Source organism: Loxodonta africana, chromosome 13, assembly GCF_030014295.1.
Source record: "Loxodonta africana isolate mLoxAfr1 chromosome 13, mLoxAfr1.hap2, whole genome shotgun sequence".
NCBI lineage: Eukaryota > Metazoa > Chordata > Mammalia > Proboscidea > Elephantidae > Loxodonta > Loxodonta africana.
This window is the reverse complement of record NC_087354.1, coordinates 53,684,133-53,702,916: the sequence shown is the minus strand read 5'-3', so window position 1 is coordinate 53,702,916 and position 18,784 is coordinate 53,684,133. Positions and strand designations below refer to the sequence as shown.

Sequence of the window (18,784 nt, the reverse complement as noted above, 5' to 3'; positions counted from 1 at the left end):
GAGAAAAACGTAGAACAAAATTCCAACTCACAAAAAAAAAGACTGGACTTACTGGTCTGACCGAGACTGTAGAAACCCTGAGAATATAACCCCCAGACATTCTTTTAGCCCAGTAATGAAGTCACTCCTGAGGTTCACCTTTCAGCCAAAGATTAGACAGGCCCATAAAACAAAATGAGACTAAAGGGTCACACCAGCCCAGGGACAAGGCCTAGAAGGCAGGAAGAGACAGGAAAGCTGGTAATAGGGAACCCGAGGTCGAGAAGGAGAGAGTGTTGACATGTCATGGCGTTGGCAACCAATGTCACAAAACAATACGTGTAGTAACTGTTTAATGAGAAGCTAGTTTGTTCTCCAAACCTTCATCTAAAGTACAATAAAAAATAAATAAATGCAAATAGTTTTTTTTTCTTTTAAGAAATTTATTTGGAAAATAAGACATATTTAGATATGTTAATTCTACACAAAATTATCACACTATAAAATATGAAAACCCTAAAGTCTAAAGTTTAGAGGAAACAGCAAAACCAAAACCAATCTCACTGACACTGAGTTGATCCCAACTCACAGCAACCTTACAAAACAGAGGAGAACTGCCCCATAGGGTTTCCAACACTATAAATCTTTATGGAAGCAGACTGCCTCATCTTTCTCCTGCACAGTGGCTGGTGGGTTCAAACTGCTGACCTTCTGGTTAGCAGCTAAGCACTTAACCATTGTGCCACCAGGGCTCCTTAGAAGAAACATCACTTACGCTAAAACAAAACAGGCTTTTCCCCACCACTCAGCTCAATTTGTTTATCATCAGTATTACTACCAGTATCATTCAACAATACAAAGGACTTTTACTTCAATTATCTCACGAACACACTGGTTGTTATTTCTCCCATTTTACAGATCTGGAGACTGAGGTTTAAGGAATTAGAATGTTTGCCAAAGGTCCCACATCTAGCAAATAATCAAGAGCCTCATTTTCCCACAAGAGCAAGAATTGGAGAAAGGGCATTCTGCTTAAACCACTTTTAAAAACACATATGAATTTCCTGGCATTAAAAAATTATATCTTTTCTTTAAAAGTATAAAAACATAAAGAAAATGATGAAGAGTTTGCTTCTACAAATTAAAGGCAATATCCACAGGACACTCCTGATTCCAGTCATTCCAATAACTCTATCTTCCTCACTCTACAATTTTTTGTTCATGTGGTTTGCACTGTGAAAGCCTACACTGGAGTATATGCACAGCAAAATCTTTCTCAAATCATCTTAACACACTATTTTGATTCTTGAAACTATTCCTGAGATCATCCAAGCAACGACTGTGCATTTTTACTGCTGATACTATTCAGTCACCTCTCAAAACATGTTACTCTTTCTCTTAAATTATATATTTCATAGGTAAAATACATTTACTTCAAGTTCTTTTTTATTCCCTACAGCCCTAGTCGCACAATGGCTAAGCACTCAGCTGCTAACCAAAAGCTTGGTGGTTCGAACTCACCCAGCAGCTTCACAGGAAAAAGAAATAGCTACCTGCTCCCATAAAGATTACAGCCTAGAAAATTCTATGAGGCAGTTCTACTCTGCCACATGTGGTTGCCATGAGTCAGAAATTGACTCAACGGCACGTAACAACAAACGCCTTGTTCAACATCCAGTAGGTCTCCTATCAATGTGCAAGAAAATCTCAGTATTCTCCTTAGACCAGGGTTTCTTACCTGACATTTTGGGCCTGATAATTCTTTGTGTGGGGGCTGACCTGTATGCTGCAGAACGTTCAGCAGTATCCTTGACCTCTACCCATTAGAGGCCAGTGGCAATCTCTCAAATATACCCTGACATTGCCAAATATCCTCTGGGGGAAAAAAAATCACACCCATCAATACCTTAAACTTCTCAAATACTCCAATTAAGAAGTATCTACTGAGTTTACCACTTGTTTCCAAAGAATAATAAGATCAGCTACGTGAAATTTACATAAATTCTTCCATTAATCAAGACTTGAAAATTCAACTAGAAAAAACTGAAAGTGTAAACCTTATTTGCTAACACAAATAGTGTCAACAACACTGACAGATACATAGACTAATGAGATAGAATTGAGGACTCAAAGTAAATCCATCCATCCATGGGCCACTGATCTTTAACAAAGGCCAAAGTCCACTCAATTGGAAGAAACAATCTCCTTAACAAATGGTGCTGGCAAAACTGGATATTCTATCTGCAGAAAATGAATCAGGATTGATACCTCACGCCACGTACAGAAACTAACTCAAAATGGCGTAAAGACTTAAATGTTAAAACTAAAACTATAAAGCTCCTGGAAGACAGCACAGGGTCAAAACTAGGAGACCTGATCTTCGGCATAAATAACCTATCAAACAAAACCAAAAATGCACGAATGGCAGATGATAAATTAGATAACTGGGACTCCCTAAAACTTAAATACTTCTGCTCATCAAAAGACTTTACCAAGAGAGTAAAAAGAGAACCTACAGGCTGGGAAAAATCCTTGGCGACGACATATCTCATAAGGGTCTAATCTCTTAAACATACAGACAGCTTTAATAACTCAACGACAAAGAGACAAACAAACCAATCAAAAAATGGGCAAAGGATATGAACAGACACTTCACCAAAGAGGACATTCATGCAACCAACAGATACATGAAAAGATGCTCTCAATCATGAGTCATTCAAAAAAAAAAAAAAAGCCAAGCCCATTGCCAAGTCGATTCTGACTCAGTGACCCATTAGCCATTAGAGAGATGCAAACCAACACTACAATGACATACCATTTCACACCTGCAAAAATGACAATGAGGAAAAAAACAGAAAATGCTGGTGAGGTTGTAAGGGGACTGGAACTCTTACACATTGCTGATGTAATTGCAAAATGGTACAACTGCTATGGAAAACAGTATGGCACTTCCTCAAAAAGCTAGAAATAGAAATACTTTATGATTCAGCAACCCCACTCCTAGGTATATATCCTAGAGATACAAGAGCAGTTACATGAATAGACATATGCACACCTATGTTCGCTGCAGCATTACTCACAATTGCAAAATGATAGAAACAACCTAAGTGCCCATCAACGGATGAATAAGTAAACAAATTGTGGTACGTACATACAATGGAATACTACACAACTATAGAAAATAACGAGGAGTCCATGAAACATCCTATAACATGGATGAATCTGGAGGATACTATGATGAGTGAAATGAGTCAATCACAAAAAGACAAATACTGTATAGTCCCACTATTGTAAAAAGTCAAGAACAGATATACACACAGAAAGCAAAGTTCTTTGATGGTTACCTGGGATGGGAGGGAGAGGAAGGGGGAATCACTTTTTAGAGAGTAGACACTTGTTACTTTCGGTGATGGAAAAGACAATCCAGATATGGGTGAAGTCAACACAACTTGATGAAGGTAAATAAAGACACTAAGAAGTACATAACAAAAAAAGGGTCAATTTTGGTAAACACTATAGCATACACAATTTTGCAACAACAGTAAAAGCAACCCAAAAAATGTGTGTGGTTATGTAGGTAGATATGGATGCATATATGTGTACAGAAAGGCATCTGCGAGTAAATGCATGTGCATGTGTAGGTGTATGTATACAGGTGTAGGTATATGTATACACACGTTTGTATGTGCTGCATATATATCCACATATATAACAAACCACCTAGGGAGTACAGTTTTGGAGTCTTCCTAAACATATCCGAACAACTCACTGGATTGGTTTACTGGGTTAAAAGACTTAGGACCATATCTCAGGGGACAACTTAGTCAACTGGCACAACACAGTTCACAAAGATCACATTCTACATCCTGGTCTGGTGAGTAGCATATGGGGTCTTAAAAGTTTGAGAGCAGCCATCTAAGATACAACTGTTGGTCTCTATTCATATGGATCAATGGACAGTGAAGAAAATCAAAGGCTCAAAGAAGAAACTAATCCACAGGACTTGTAGTCCACACAAAACACAGCCTCTTCTAACCTGAGACCAGAAGAACTAGATGGTGCCCAGCTATCACTACCCATTCTGATCAGGGACACAACAGAAGGTCCCAAGAAGAATGGAAGAAAAATGTTAAAAAAAAAAAAGAAAAAGGCCAGTCCTACTGGACTGATAGAGACTAGAGGAACCCTCGAGACTATCTTCCTAAGATAACCTCTGAACATGAAATTGAAGCTCTTTCTGCAGGTCACCTTTCAGCCAAATAAGAGATTGGCTTATAAAATAAACCGTATCACCCATGAGTAATGAGCTCCATTAAACAGTGAATTATATGAGACCAAATGGTCAACATTCACCCAAAAGCCAAAGCGAGGAAGCAAGTAGAGGAAGGGAAGTTAGATCAAAGGACACAGAACAAACAACATGGAAAATAATGAGAATGCTAACATACTGTAAAAATTGTAGCTCTTCCCGTAAGTGGCCTGAGTTGATCTTGCAAAATAGTTCACTACTCACTTAAGACCCAGAAAACCCCACAAAATCATGCAAATCAAGAGGTTCAAATCTTCGGGTCCATTTTAAGCACACCCGAGAAACTGCCCAGGCCATCAAGGGTATGCATATCAGAAAAGCCACCAAGTACCTGAAAGATGTCACTTTGCAGAAGCAGTGTGTGCCGTTCCGACGCTGTAATGGTGGAGTTGGTAGATGTGCCCAGGCCAAGCAGTGGGGTTGGACACAGGGTCGGTGGCCCAAAAAGAGTGCTGAATTTTTTGCTCCACATGCTTAAAAATGCAGAGAGTAATGCTGAACTTAAGGGTTTAGGTGTAGATTCTCTGGTCATTGAGCACATCCAGGTGAACAAAGCCCCCAAGATGCGCGGCCGTACTTACAGAGCTCATGGTCGAATTAACCCATATATGAGCTCCCCTCGCCACACTGAGATGATCCTTACCGAAAAGGAACAGATTGTTCCTAAACCAGAAGAGGAGGTTGCACAGAAGAAAAAGATATCCCAGAAGAAGCTGAAGAAACAAAAACTTATGGCTCGGGAGTAAATTCAGCTGAAAATAAAATACAAAGTAAAGTAAAAAAAAAAATTGTGACCAATGGCATGGAACAATTTGTGTTAAAATTGTTAAAGGGAAACCTAATTTGCTGTATAAACCTTCACCTAACACACAACAAAATATTTTAAAAAATAAATAAAAAAGATTTTCAGCATCATGGATGTCATAAGTACCACTATTTTATTAAATTAACTTAATATTCCTATATGTTCACTATAAGACAAATTTTTTCAACAATATATTCAAAAACTAGAAACAGTCAACTAAGATTTTTTGCCTTCTATTTTATCGGGAAATTCACAGCTAAAAAACAATATATATTGAGCAATGACCATAAGAGCTCATGACTCTATTCTAGCTTCCTTTATGAAAACCAAAAAAATAAAAGGCAGTAAAACTTCACAAAAGCACAGGCATGAGCTGATAAAGTTGGGGGAATCCCCAATCCCACTTTCACTGGATACAATGTGTTAACTCACTCGGGCCTATAATAAAGTTGATGTTGGCCACTGGCAGAATACCCTATCCTTAAAAAAGAGGAAATGTTGGCCTTTATCTTGTAACATTGCTCTTACAAAATGAAATAAAACAAAGTCTCCTTTCCTAGATCTCACATAAAATTAGGACATTTTAATTTCATTTGTGAAAAAGTTCAAAATCCTCAGGTAGTACACTTTGCAATTTCATAGTAAAAAGATTTACAATTAGAATCACAGAGTTTTGGTACACCTAGAAGCCCTCTAGATGTTAACTAAGCCAACCTCTAATTCAAAAGATGAAGAAAAGGAGAAATGAGATTTGGTGGGCAAGGAATCTCTGTCTCTATATACCATTTCTTTAAGGGGAAAAAAAAAGTCTGAGGTAAACAGTACACAGTGTTTTAACATTAAAATTGGGGTAGTGGCTACATGGTAATATTATATTATCCTATATGATTTAACATTTCCAGAATTAGTAACTATTTCTATTAATTTTTATTTATTTCTATTAAATAAAGCTTAAATTAAAATGAAGAAACTAAGGCCCAATAGGTAAATGGCTTGCCCAGAATCCAGGTTTCCTATATAACGGGCCGCTGCTTTTTCAGATTTCAATAATGTGTTCAAACTAGAAGGAATAATTTATATTATTAGACAGTATTCTAAAGAAACAATCTTTGCAGAACAGTCAAGCAATTAAATATCTCTTTCTCCACTTGTTTTTCATTTGCATTATACTTAGTGTAGTGAGAATGGGATGTAAAGAAAATATGTGTTGTTGGCCGAACCAATCAAAAGAAGAGTAACCTATTAAAAGCTGGTTCCTCCACTACTCCGGACAAGACCCATGGTTTTATTACAGTGTTGCTCAATATAAATACATGATCCACATATGTAACTAACAGTATTAAATGTTTTCAAAAGGAAAATGAATTTCAATATATTTGATATAACCCAATACGTTCAAGTATAATTTCAACATTTAATCAATACCAAAAAAAAATTCATGAGATACCTTACATTCTTTTCCACATACTGAGTATTCAGAACCTGGTGCGTATTTCACACAGCATGTCTCAATTTGGACTAACCACATTTCAAGTACTCGATAGCCACAGTGGCTAGTGGCTACCCCATTGACAGGGCAGGCCTGTAACTATTTGTTGACTGAATTCAAAGTGGTTCCATTTATCTGAGTAATTCTTTGGATTTCCCTCCAAAGCTGGCAACCCCTCCACACACACACACAAAAAGTCTTTTGTGGAGTGAGAATCCTTAACCTCCTGAAAGCTTAAAGTATAATTAAAAAAAAAAAAATTAGTGCATATAATTAAGCTTTTTGAAGAGTGTGCAAGCGTACAACTTACTGTCAACTTTTATACACTTAATCTCTAGGATAAAACGCTTGAGTAAATTCCCGGGCATGCAACCAAGCAGGCACCTAATTAATAAAAATGCGGGTCGTGGCTTGAATTTCTCTCCACTCATCCAAAACAAAACTGAAAGTCCTCTTCATACTGAGGGGAAAGTAAATACGAGAGGAAGAAATCGTTTTATCAGAAGCTGAAAGCCTTAAGAGTGAGAATCCCTACTACTAACACACCTTCTTAAAGACCCCTGCTTATCCCTCCCTAAACTCTGCAAGCCTAAAGAGAAAGAAGTCAGTTCTTGCTCACTGTAAAATGCCAGATGAGATCATCGTAAAACTCAATTTCCTTTTTCTTCTCCCTTAATGCCACTTTATTGGTGCGTGTAAAGTCATCCTCATACCATGCGATCACGCGATGCACGAATATACATGTATATAAAGTTGCTATATTTTTATAGTGTCACTGAGTTGGAAACAGCTCGACGGCACCTAACAACAACTTACATGTGTATCCACGTACACACACACAAACATATACACATATTTTTAAATGCTGTGGAACCAAAGCGGTCATGGAGGCAGGAGAGAGCCCTGAGGTGGGCAGGGCAAGGCAGGGCAGGAGCTTCGGCCTCAGTGCAGTGGCGTCACTAGGGCTGGTGTCACCCAGTATGCCACTTTACGGTGTCACCTCCCCATGGACCTCCTCCTGTACCAGACCATACAGAATCCTTAGTAATTTTTTTTGTACTAATGTTACTGGTAAATCGTAATTCTCATATAGCTCTCTTTTCCATAAATTACTACTTCATTCTCAAAAAAGTTATTGATATAGGTTCACAAATGCTAATTATCATACTATTGCAGCTACACCACCAGAAAACTTGACAAAATCGGCGACTATAAAAACACTGCCAGCATCAAAATCAGCAGGACATGCTCATAGCAAGTGCAGACAAGGCCACGTGATGCAAAGGGTCACCGTAATTGGGTAATAATGACTCTGAATGGGTGCAGCACGCAGTCTGACCGGTAGTTATATTGATGCATATAAACTGGGCTTACGAAAAATACTGTTATGATAACGATATTTTTGTAAACAATAATAAACTTCTGCTGAAACACTGCACAGAATTTTATAGACAGTCATTCTGGCGTCACCCCCTGGGCAGTGTCACCTGGCGGGGTCCACACGCCTGCATCCCCTTAGTCAGACACCAATTCAGGGACTCGAGCAGCCTGCAGAGTCCGCTGCATCTTCCACCCTGGTTAGGATCCTGCGCAGGGGGGCGAATTCACACCAGGAGGGGGCCGCACCTCCACACCACCAGGAGCCCCCCCCCCCGACACCGACCTCCATACCGGGAGGCCCGACCCACACCTCCACACCGGGAGCCCCCCTGACCTCCACACCTTGAGCTCCCCCTACACCCTCACAACACCAGGAGCCCCCACACCGACCTCCACACCGAGAGCCCCCTCCACCGACCTCCACACCGGGAGCCCCCCTACACCCCCACACCACCAGGAGCCCCCACACCGACCTCCACACCGGGAGCCCCCCCTACATCCCCACACCACCAGGAGCCCCCCACATCGACCTCCACACCAGGAGCCCCCCTGACGTCCACACCGGGTGCCCCCCCCTACACCCCCACACCACCAGGAGCCCCCCACATCGACCTCCACACCGGGAGCCCCCCTACATCCCCACACCACCAGGAGCCCCCCACACCGACCTCCACACCGGGAGCCCCCCTACATCCCCACACCACCAGGAGCCCCCCACACCGACCTCCACACCGGGAGCCCCCCTACATCCCCACACCACCAGGAGCCCCCCACACCGACCTCCACACCGGGAGCCCCCCTACATCCCCACACCACCAGGAGCCCCCCACACCGACCTCCACACCGGGAACCGCCCCCCGACCTCCACCCCGAAGGGTCCCGCATCTCCACGCAGGGAGGGCCCGACTCGTCACACCAGGGGGCGCCCCCCGCGGCACCCCTCCAGGAGGCGGAGTCCCGGCGGCGCAGGCTGCAGTCCCGGGAGGAGCCCGGCGGCAGCAGCCGGTGGCGACGGCCCCTCGGTCCCGGCAGCACGCCGGCCGCGCCCCTCGCTTACCGCCCCAAATCCCCAGTTTCAGCTGGGACTTGTTCAGGTTCTCCACATAGTCGCCCAGGAAGCGGTTCAGCAGGTCCGCGACCACCGACTCCAGCACCATGGTGCGGCCGAGCCAGCGGGCGAGGGAGGAGCCGGAACCACCGGCGCGACGAGGGCGGCGACCCCGCAATTGACAGCCCCTCGGGCTCCGGCCCGCCCCGGCCGCGCGCGTGACCCCGCTGTGCGCAGGCGCGGCGCCGCCGGGCGGGGGCGGGTCTCGGCGCGGCGTCCTCGGGGCTGCCAGCGGCGGCAGCGGGCGGAGGGAGGGACCCCGGAAGAGGAGCGAGGGCCGTCGGCGCTGCCGGGTCTCCAGCTGGCGCTGACCCCTTCGCCTGTGCGTCGGGTGGGGAGGAGGAGACGCTGCTCCCTTGTCCTGCCTCTGTCCGGAGCAGGCTTTCCGCTTGTTTTTGCTCCTTGAAAACACGCTTTAATCATTTAATAATGGGACGAGGGGGAAACAGGACCGCATCATAAGATGGAAGGTGGAATGACAATGGAGTTGTTGAAAGCTCATGAATGTTCTCACTTCTGTGCTTGATTCACTCATGGTTACAAGCCACCTGACTTCTTGGTTACTTACTTCAGTAGGGAAATAACTAAAACATACCACTTCCTTTTTATTTTTAGGTATGAGTTACTGGTTATTTATCTATCGCCTTGCTCCCCGCTAAGATTCGTTTGACTCCGAGTGTGTCGAGACCCTTAAAAGCGGGAATTTTATACCGCAAGGACTTTCCACCCGGGAAAAATTAAACCACCCATTAACAAGCCAATTCTCTTCAGAAAACTGAATTTTTTTTTCTTCTAAAATATAGCTCAAAAGGCTGTTGAGATGCAGGCAACAGAAATAAATCTAAGAAATGGTGCGATTATTTGTAGTCACAGCATGTATTAAATGCCTTGCTAGGAGATAACGTCTGAAAGAGTGTACAAGTGTTCTGAAAATAAACACGAGACTAGTACAGGATCTAAAAGGAAAAAAAAAAAATTTTTAATTCAAAGTGCAATGTCCTGAAGAAGAGGGGGAAAAAAAGTTTACAACTGGTTTTATGTAAAGTGGATATAGTACAAAGAAAGACAGAACCAGATCTAACCAGTACTATCCACATCCACCTTCCTCATCCACTCCTGCACAGGGAAAATAAATCCTTAATCAGCTGTCTTGCCGAGTTCAGTCACCAGATACCTTGGAGGAACTCTGAACTTCTCTCCTTTATCAACGATAGCCAATTAACAGCAAAGCCTGCCTGTTCCGTGCTCGCCTTATTTTCTAAATTTTCCATATATCCCACCTGGACCACTCAGTCACCTTCTAACTGCCCCCTTGGCCTCCAGTTTTTCTCTTCATCAGTCCTTTCTTCACAGTGCCACCAGAGTTAGTTTCCCAAAGTGAAAGCAAGCTGAGGTTCCCTCAAAAACACCTAGTAACTTACCAGTGCTCAGAGCCTCCTCCTCAATCTGTCCCCAGGTTGTTTATGGTCTTGACCCCTAGCAATCCGTCTCCCTTCATATGCCCACTATGGACTGAGGGGAATGCAAACAAATAATCTATCGTCTGCTTGAGATAAGGCTTACGCCATAAAAAGTTAAGAGACAAACCAATAAAAGATGTATGAATCACAGTGCAAGATGGTATGAAAGATGCCACACGCAGCATGGATTTGTCAAGCCAGTGGGATGGGAGGTGCAGTATCATGGGGGAAGCGGGCAATACTAATGCCTTGTGTAACTGAAGAGGAAAACACTTTTCTAGGCTGAAAATGGTTGCCCTCATGCTTTTCATTAGTTCGTTGCTCTTTCTGTTAGTCACTGCTGTTTTCCAAGTCCCTGTTATGTGATCTTGCTGAGGCAGTCTTATGTAACCCTCTGGCATCAAGCCACCTTTATCCTTGATCACTGTAAAACCTCTGCTGCACTCCCTCACCCTACCCCACCCCCACCCCACTGCTGGGTGCAGAGATGTGCCCTGGTCCTCCTGCTACCAAGAACCACTGCCTCAGTATGTAAAGCTCTCTGATAATAAAAACTCCTTCACTGCCACACTGGAGTTGCCACCTCTTTCTTTGGTCTCTCGGCTTCCTCCAATTTTGGAGGCAAATTTCTCATCACTGGTCCATGCCTGGATAATTGACAAGCCAACCAGAAGACCAGAGAAATGGGGAGTGGAAGTGAGGTATCCATGGGGGAAATTCTGGGTTGGCCAGCAGCCTCCATGTGGAGAGTTCTGGCCGTATGCTTGATGTGTGCAGCCCACTGCATGAGTATGGACAATGGCTGGTGAATTGTTCCCCTAGTCTTTGAGTCTCCCATCTTCACAAAGCTGCAGGTGAGGATCTCTAATTGCTCATCCTGCTCTCTAAAGTGACGATTTAGTATGTCAGTCCTTGCCACACAGGACTGAAAATGCCAAGTTGCACAGCACGGTTGTGTGCATGCCTTCATAAGGGTGGAAAGGAAACTAGGAGAGTAAGCAGCAGCCGTAGGGTGGCTGCTGCTTGGGGCTGTTCAGCTGGCTACCAAGGCCCAACTAGCTGCTGAAGAGCTGCAGTTACAAAGAGCTGTTTGCCAGTCCTGTGTGGCAAGGACTGACTTACTAAATAGTCACTTTAGAGACCAGGATGAGCAATTAGAGATCCTTACCTGCAGGTTTAGTGAAGATGGGAGACTCAAAGGTTAGAGGAACAATTCACTAGCCATTGCTCAAAGCGCTTCAACAATGGGACCAGAGATAGTCGGAGGGGCTAAGCAGGTCCCTGGGGCTGAGAACACCCCATGACAGCCAGTGCAACGCAACAGTTAAAACAGCAGGGAGAAAAAAAAAAAAGAGAGAGTAAAAAGCCCTTCAAGACAACTTGAGTAAGACGTGAGAGGCCATCTCTGGATTTTTCTGATAACTGCTCCCACCAAGATAACAGCATCAACCTAGTTGCAGCTGCAATAGTAAGGGGAAAACTGAAAGAGGTGGGGCCCCCTCCGTGTCACGAGGCAGCAGGGCTGGACCCGTGCCTGTACTTGGTATGGTGGAGGCGTGGCCCACAAATGACTGAGGACTCTGCCAACCTTGCCCAGATCATCAGAAATAACTAAGACTGAGGATAAATCCAAGGTCCTTCTGTCACCAGGAAGGGAAGTGCCAAAGGCAAGGATCAGGGCAGCATTGATGAGAGATGACCGGCCTGTGAAAATGTGGGATCTGTGGGAGAGTGGACCCAGTAGTGAACAGGCTGTGGCAGCGACAGTGAAGGAGAAGTCTGACAGTGCAGGAGGGGCCGCTGGGTGTGGCCACTCATTACTCCTAAAACTCCTAAAACGAAAGCTGCCAGGGAACCCGTGACAGAAAACAGTACCTCTTTAAATGGAACCAAGACTGAGAAGCTGTCCAAGGGCCCCTTGAAAGTGGCAGGAAGGCAGATGTGGATAGACCCAGCCGCCACCAGAACAGCAGTGTGCACCAGACAAGCAACTGAAGGCAGTTTTGGTTTGTCTCTGGGAGGATCTGAAGCACAAGCAACAGTATCACCCTCTGGGTCCTAGTGCCCCTCTGGAGTTGTGCCCGTTGCCCTCAGCGGACCCTGCCCAACCCTAGGGACTGGGGGTGGGGCTGAGGTCCTCAGCAGGTCAGGGCCTTGCAGGGGGACCAGAGGCCCCATGTGGAGGTCGCAATACATTGGTCAAAAACAAACAGGACCCTGGTCCTAGCTCTGGTTGATGGGGGGATGGGGGGTGCAAATTCACCCTTATGCTTGGAAACCCTGAGCTCTTTCAAAAGACACTCCCCACCCCCCTCCTGGCAACTGATAGGTACAGCAGAAGTCCATCCACATAAGGCATGTATTTCTGACACCCTGCAAGTGGGAGGCACTCACCCTATACCTTATCGAGTTTATACTTCTCTAATACCAGAACACATTCTAGGGGTGGATGTATGGGACAGACTTTGACCGCATCTGTGGGAGAATTCCAACTGCCAGAGGGGGTGGTAAAGGCAGTCCAGAGGGGAATGCGGCCATGGAAACCACGACCCTGCCCCACCACGAGGGCTGGTGGCATGGAACCACAACCCTGCCCCACCATGAGGGCTGGTAGACATCAAGAATTAAAAGTTGGCCGGAGGATGTAAGGCATTTAGCAAAACTATCTTAGAATTAAAAAGAGTAGATATCCTCCAGGATGCCCGCTGTGCTTTTAATAGCACTGTGTGTCCTGTGATGAAACCAGATGGGTCCTGACGTATGACTGTGGACTACAGAGAACTGAACAAGGTGATCCCACCTATACATGCCGCAGTCCCGAGCATAGCTTACTTGTTAGAAATCCTTAGTAGAGACCTGGCCATGTATCGTGTGCTGTGTCAGATCTGGCCAGTGCGTTTTTTAGCATCCCTGTAGCCCCATCCACCCAGGACCAGTTTGCCTTCTCCTGGGAGTGGCAGCAATGGACATTGCAAGTGTTTGCCATGGTATGGTGGCTACAGATCTGACTCTTTCCCCCTTCCCCGCTGCTGTCCCTTGTTCCATTACGTAGATGACATCATGTTAACTGCTGAGGCTGTCTCTCTGTTACAGGAGTGTCTAGACGCTTTCATCATCCACCTACAGGGGAGAGGATGGGCTGTGAATCCCCACCAGGCACAGAGGCTGGGAGCATCGGTAAAATTCCTAGGGGTTGTCTGGTCAGGTAAGGCCCGTGTGTTGCCTGCAGCCATAGAAAGAAGGCTCTAGCCAAGGTATGCCAGCACTGTGGATGGTGGTGGCTGTGCAAACTTTCCCTGATATTACTTGGTTTGAAACTGGCTTCAGGGAAAACAGTCAATAGGCTGAATTAAGGGCTGCATGGATGTTCATCGTCCACGAACCCTGGCCCTTAACCCTGTGCATGGCAGTAGGGTGGTGGCCTGTGGGCTGACCCTGTGGATAGGCCAATGGCATAAAGAACAGTGGAGAATATGGGTGAAGTCCTGTGGGGTAAAGCCTTGTGGCAGAACCTGGGTTAGCCTTCAAACCCCGGATGCTGACCTAACTTTTTCAAGTAGCATCCCATTCACCCCTCTCTCCCCTGGGGACCCAAGAAGCAGATACTATAGCACATGTTAGAAGGGCGCATCCGGAGGGGAAAGCCGCCCATTAAATTCACCAGAAATGCAGACACCAGAGTGCCCATGTTGGCTGGAAAACACCCAAAGAGGCAGCTATAGCAGTATAGTGATTTGTTTGGTGGGTGCTGTACAAAATTGCCTGTGTGCCCACGCCAATGCCTGAGGCGTCTGCCACACAAACTTGGGCAGATACACATGGGAACACAGCCAGTGAGGTACTGACAGGTAGATCGATCGTATAGGGCCTCTACCCTACAGGGAAGGAACAAAGTACACTCTCGTTTGTATGGACACTGTCACTGCCTTGACACAAGCGTTCCCATGTAAACAAACAAACCCAGCTACTACAATCGAGGGGTAACAAAAATTGAGTGTTATGTATGGGGTACCCCGAAAGGTCGACAGTGACCAGGAAACACACTTACAGGTCACGACATGCATCAATAGGCAGCTGAGAACAAGGTACAATGGCATTACCACCTGCCCTACAACCCCGGGCTGTGGGCCTGGTGGAAAGGAAGAACGATGTCCTAAAACAACAAATACGAACCTTGCGGGCAAGGCTTCCCTGGTGGGGTGGACCAAGGTGCTGCCTGAGCCTCCAAGGTGAATAAATTTGGCTCCCAGTGGGGCTTTAGTCCCATATGCCGGACTAGGAGCCCCGAGCGACCCTCCAGCAAAAGATCCAAATGATGTCACAAACTCCAGAAGCATATCCACTAAGGTTGTTGCCAGAACAAAACAGCGTGATCCTCTGGACTCTCTAGGACCTGATGCCAGGAAGTGAAACCATCTATTGGCACCTATCATGGGTCACCCCACTGGGATGGATTGATTACTTTGTCTCTCTGGAGGTGGAGTAGCTGACCGGCCTAATGTGGGAGCCCACCATCACGCTGCACAGAGGGCCTCAGCAGTCATGCCTCACATGGAAGGGAATGACAGTACACCATGAAGGACAGAAGAGGGTTTCCTTTTCTGGCATACAGCAAGACAGGTGACTACTCACAATCCTTCAGGTGACCTCTCTGGGGCAACATGTATGGTACAGTCTGCCAGCAAAAATGCCTAAAGCAGCCACTGTTCTCCCTACCCAAGGGGAAGCCACTAGCGTGAACCCAATAGAAGGGGAAGATTTACCCCTCTTAAAAAAAAAAAAAACCAAACCAAGCCCATTGCCATCAAATGGATACCAACTCATAGCAACCCTACAGGACAGAGTAGAACTGCCCCATAGGATTTCCAAGGTGTGGCTGGTGGATTTGAACTGCTGACCTTTTGCTTAGTAGTCTTAGCTCTTAGCCGCTGTGCCACCAAACACCTGTCTTAATGACTGTAGTTATGGCTTATTCTGCATTCTTCCCTTTGGGGCTGCCAGCCTCTTCCTAGAGTGGGCTCATAGCTTTGCTGTGGTCCACAACAAAAGCTGCTGCTGGGTCTGTGGAAAATTTCGCTTCTCAAGCATAGAAGTCATGCCTTGGAGCGTGGAGCCCCTGACCAGAACCAAGTAGGCAGCCATCTAGTCGAGATGGCGTTTTCATGGGTCTTGGGTTTTTCCTGGGTGTAGATAGAGATTGTCTTCAATGTTTGTCTATACTACTGATGTGGCCTGTGCCTCCACTTACAGCAATGCTGTCTGTCCCTACAGTGACACCTTCTCTCCTTGGCCCTCAGGGACTTTGTGGAAGAGGGGGAACGTGTCAGATTTAAGAGGTGCCTCAAGGGGTGCACTAAAGGGGGAAACAGGCTTTGCAAGGCTGAACATGGCTGCCCTCATGCTTTCCATTAGTTCACTGCTGTTTTCCAAGCCCCTGTTATGTGACCTTGCTGAGGCAGTCATATGTAACCCTCTGGCGCCAAGCCACCTTTGTCCTTGACCACTATAAAACCCCTGCCCCCTTACTGCTGGGTGCAGAGATCTGCCCCGGTCTTCCTGCAGCCAAAGACCACTGCCTCAGTATGTAAAACCAAAAAAACCAAACCTGTTGCCATCGAGTCAATTCCGACTCATAGCAACCGTATAGGACAGAGTAGAACTGCCCCATACGGTTTCCAAGGAGTGCCTGGTGGGTTTGAACCGCTGACCTTTTGGTTAGCAGCTGTAGCTCTTAACCACTGTGCTACCAGGGTTTCCTCAGTATGTAAAGCTCCCTAATAATAATAACTCCTTCGCCACCACACTGGAGTTGCCCACCTCTTTCTTTGGTCTCTCAGCACCCTCTGATTTTGGAGGCAAATTTTAAGTTACTGGTCCTTGACTGGACAGTAATAATAATTCCTTGCACGTCTATGATACTTTATACTTTTGAAAGAACAACTCGAGTGCTTTTATAAGCATCATTCAACTTTATTATTAGTGCTTCAGATACACCTCATGAGCTATAATGTCATTATTATGCCAAGCCATAAATTTTCATGTAATCTCCACAAAAGATTTGTTAGATAAGTAATGAAGGTATTAGTATTGTCCTTACTTTATAGGAAAATTACACTCAGGGATGTTAAGTGACTTACCCAGAAATCACAAAGAAGGCATTAATTTCATTTGCATCCCTGAGCATTGCCACATTGCCACTACGTAGTAGTAATTCTCAAGACTTTTTTTAAAAGGTTAATGGCAGGACAGAAAATCTCAGGGTGGAAAACTTGTCTCAAAATTGTTGGTATAAATAACGTTATTACTGTATGGTATGAAAAGCCTTTCCCTTTTTTTTTTTAAACTTTAATAGACTTTATATCTTAGAACAGTTTCAGATTTACAGAAAAATTGCACAGAAATCAGAGTTTCCATATACTCTCCTCTCTGCACACAATTTCTTCTATTATTAACATCTTGCATTAGTATGGTACATTTGTTACAATGGATGAAACAATATTGGTACTTTGTTATTAACTTAAATCCATAGTTTACACCAAGCTTCACTCTTTGTGTCTTACAGTCCTATAGGTTTTGACAAATGCATAATGTCATATATCCACTATTACAGTATATGCAGAAGAGTTTCACCATCCTAAAAATATTCTGTGCTCTACCTATTCATCTCTGACCTCCTCCCCCTAAACTCCTGGCAACCACTGATTTTTTTACTCTTATAGTTTTACCTTTTCCAAACTGTCATATAGTTGGATCTGTACAGTGTGTAGCCTTTTCAGACTACCTTCTTTCACGTTACATTGTGCATTTAAGGTTCCTCCATGTCTTTTCATGGCTTGATAGCTCATTTCTTTTTATTGCTGAATAATATTCCACTGTATGGATGTACCACAATTAATCCATTCACCTATTGAAAGACATCTTGGTTGCTTCTAATTTTTAGCAAGTAGTAATAAAGCTGCTATAAAAATTGTGCGTGTGTTTTTGTATGGCTATTAATTTTCATCTCATTTGGGTAAATACCTGGGAGCATGATTGCTAGAGCATATGGGAAGGCTGAAAGGCTATGTTTAGCTTTGTAATAAACTATGGCTAGACCAATTTTGCATTCCCACCAGTAATGAATGAGATTTTCTGTTGTACCACAGTCTCACCAGCACTTGGCATTGTTAGTATTTTGGATTGTAACCGTTCTAATAAATGCATAGATGCATTGGTGTTCAACGGTATAATTCTCACCTTCCCTGCTGGAGACTTAGGTTCACTACCTGGCCAATGCACAGCCAGCACCCATTTGTCAGTGGAGGCTTGCATGTTGCTGTGACGTTGAACAGGTTTCAGTGGAGCTTCCAGGTTAAGACAGACAAGGAAGAAAGGCCTGGCAGTCTAGTTCCAAAAATTAGCCAGTGAAAACCTATGGGTCACAACAATCTGATCCTCAATCAATCTTGGGGGTGGCACAGGACTGGCCAGCATTCTGTTCCATTGTGCATGAGGTTGACATGAGTCAATAAGTAGTGGCATCACATTGTCTTAATTTGTAATTTCCTAATGACACATGATGTTGAGCATTTTTTCATATGTTTATTTTCCATCTCTATATCTTCTTTGGTTAGGTATCCGTTCAGATCTTTTGCCCATTTTTAAATTGGGTTGTTTGTTTTTCTACTGTTGCATTTTAAGAACTCTTTGTATATGTAGATACAAGGTCATCATCAGATACACATTTTGCAGCTTTTTTTTTCTCTCCCAATCTGTAGCTTCTCTTTTCATTCTCTTAGCATCTTTTCACAGAGGGGAAGTTTTAAGTTTTAATGAAGCCCAATTTATCAGTATTTCTTTCATGGATCGTGCTTTTGGTGTTGTATCTAAAAAGTCATTGCCAAACCCAAAGTCACCTAGATTTTCTCCTGTTATATTCCAGAAGTCATATACTTTTGCATTTTTCATTTAGGTGTAGGATACATTTTGAATTAATTTTTGTTAAAGATGTAAGGTCTGTGTCTAGATTCATTTTTTTTGCAACTAGATGCCCAGTTGTTCTAGCACCAATTGTTGAAAAGAATTTGTCTACTGATTGCCATTGCACCTTTGTAAAAGATGAGCTGATTATATTTGTATAGGTCTATTTCTGGACTGCCTGTTCTATCCCACTGATATATTCGTCTATTCTTTTGCCAATACTTTGTATACTGCCTTGATTGCTGTAGCTTTATAGTGTCTTAAAGTCAAGTGGTGTCAGCCTTCCAACTTTACT

General features: G+C 44.4%; 1 protein-coding gene and 1 pseudogene across 3 annotated transcripts in view; one reads left to right on the top strand and one right to left on the bottom strand.

Annotated features, from left to right (window-relative positions):
* VPS13C (vacuolar protein sorting 13 homolog C) overlaps positions 1 to 9,202 on the bottom strand; it is a 187,196-nt gene extending 177,994 nt beyond the window's left edge. For all 3 annotated transcript variants that reach the window (XR_010317431.1, XM_064267464.1, XM_064267465.1), the window contains exon 1: positions 9,020 to 9,202. Coding sequence is in view for 2 of the 3 variants with exons in the window: in XM_064267464.1 (XP_064123534.1) it covers positions 9,020 to 9,119 (100 nt within the window). In the remaining variant the exon portion in view is untranslated. The remainder of the gene's footprint in view (positions 1 to 9,019) is intronic.
* LOC100661941 (large ribosomal subunit protein uL22-like) lies at positions 4,477 to 5,076 on the top strand (annotated as a pseudogene).
* Positions 9,203 to 18,784: the final 9,582 nt, after the last annotated feature.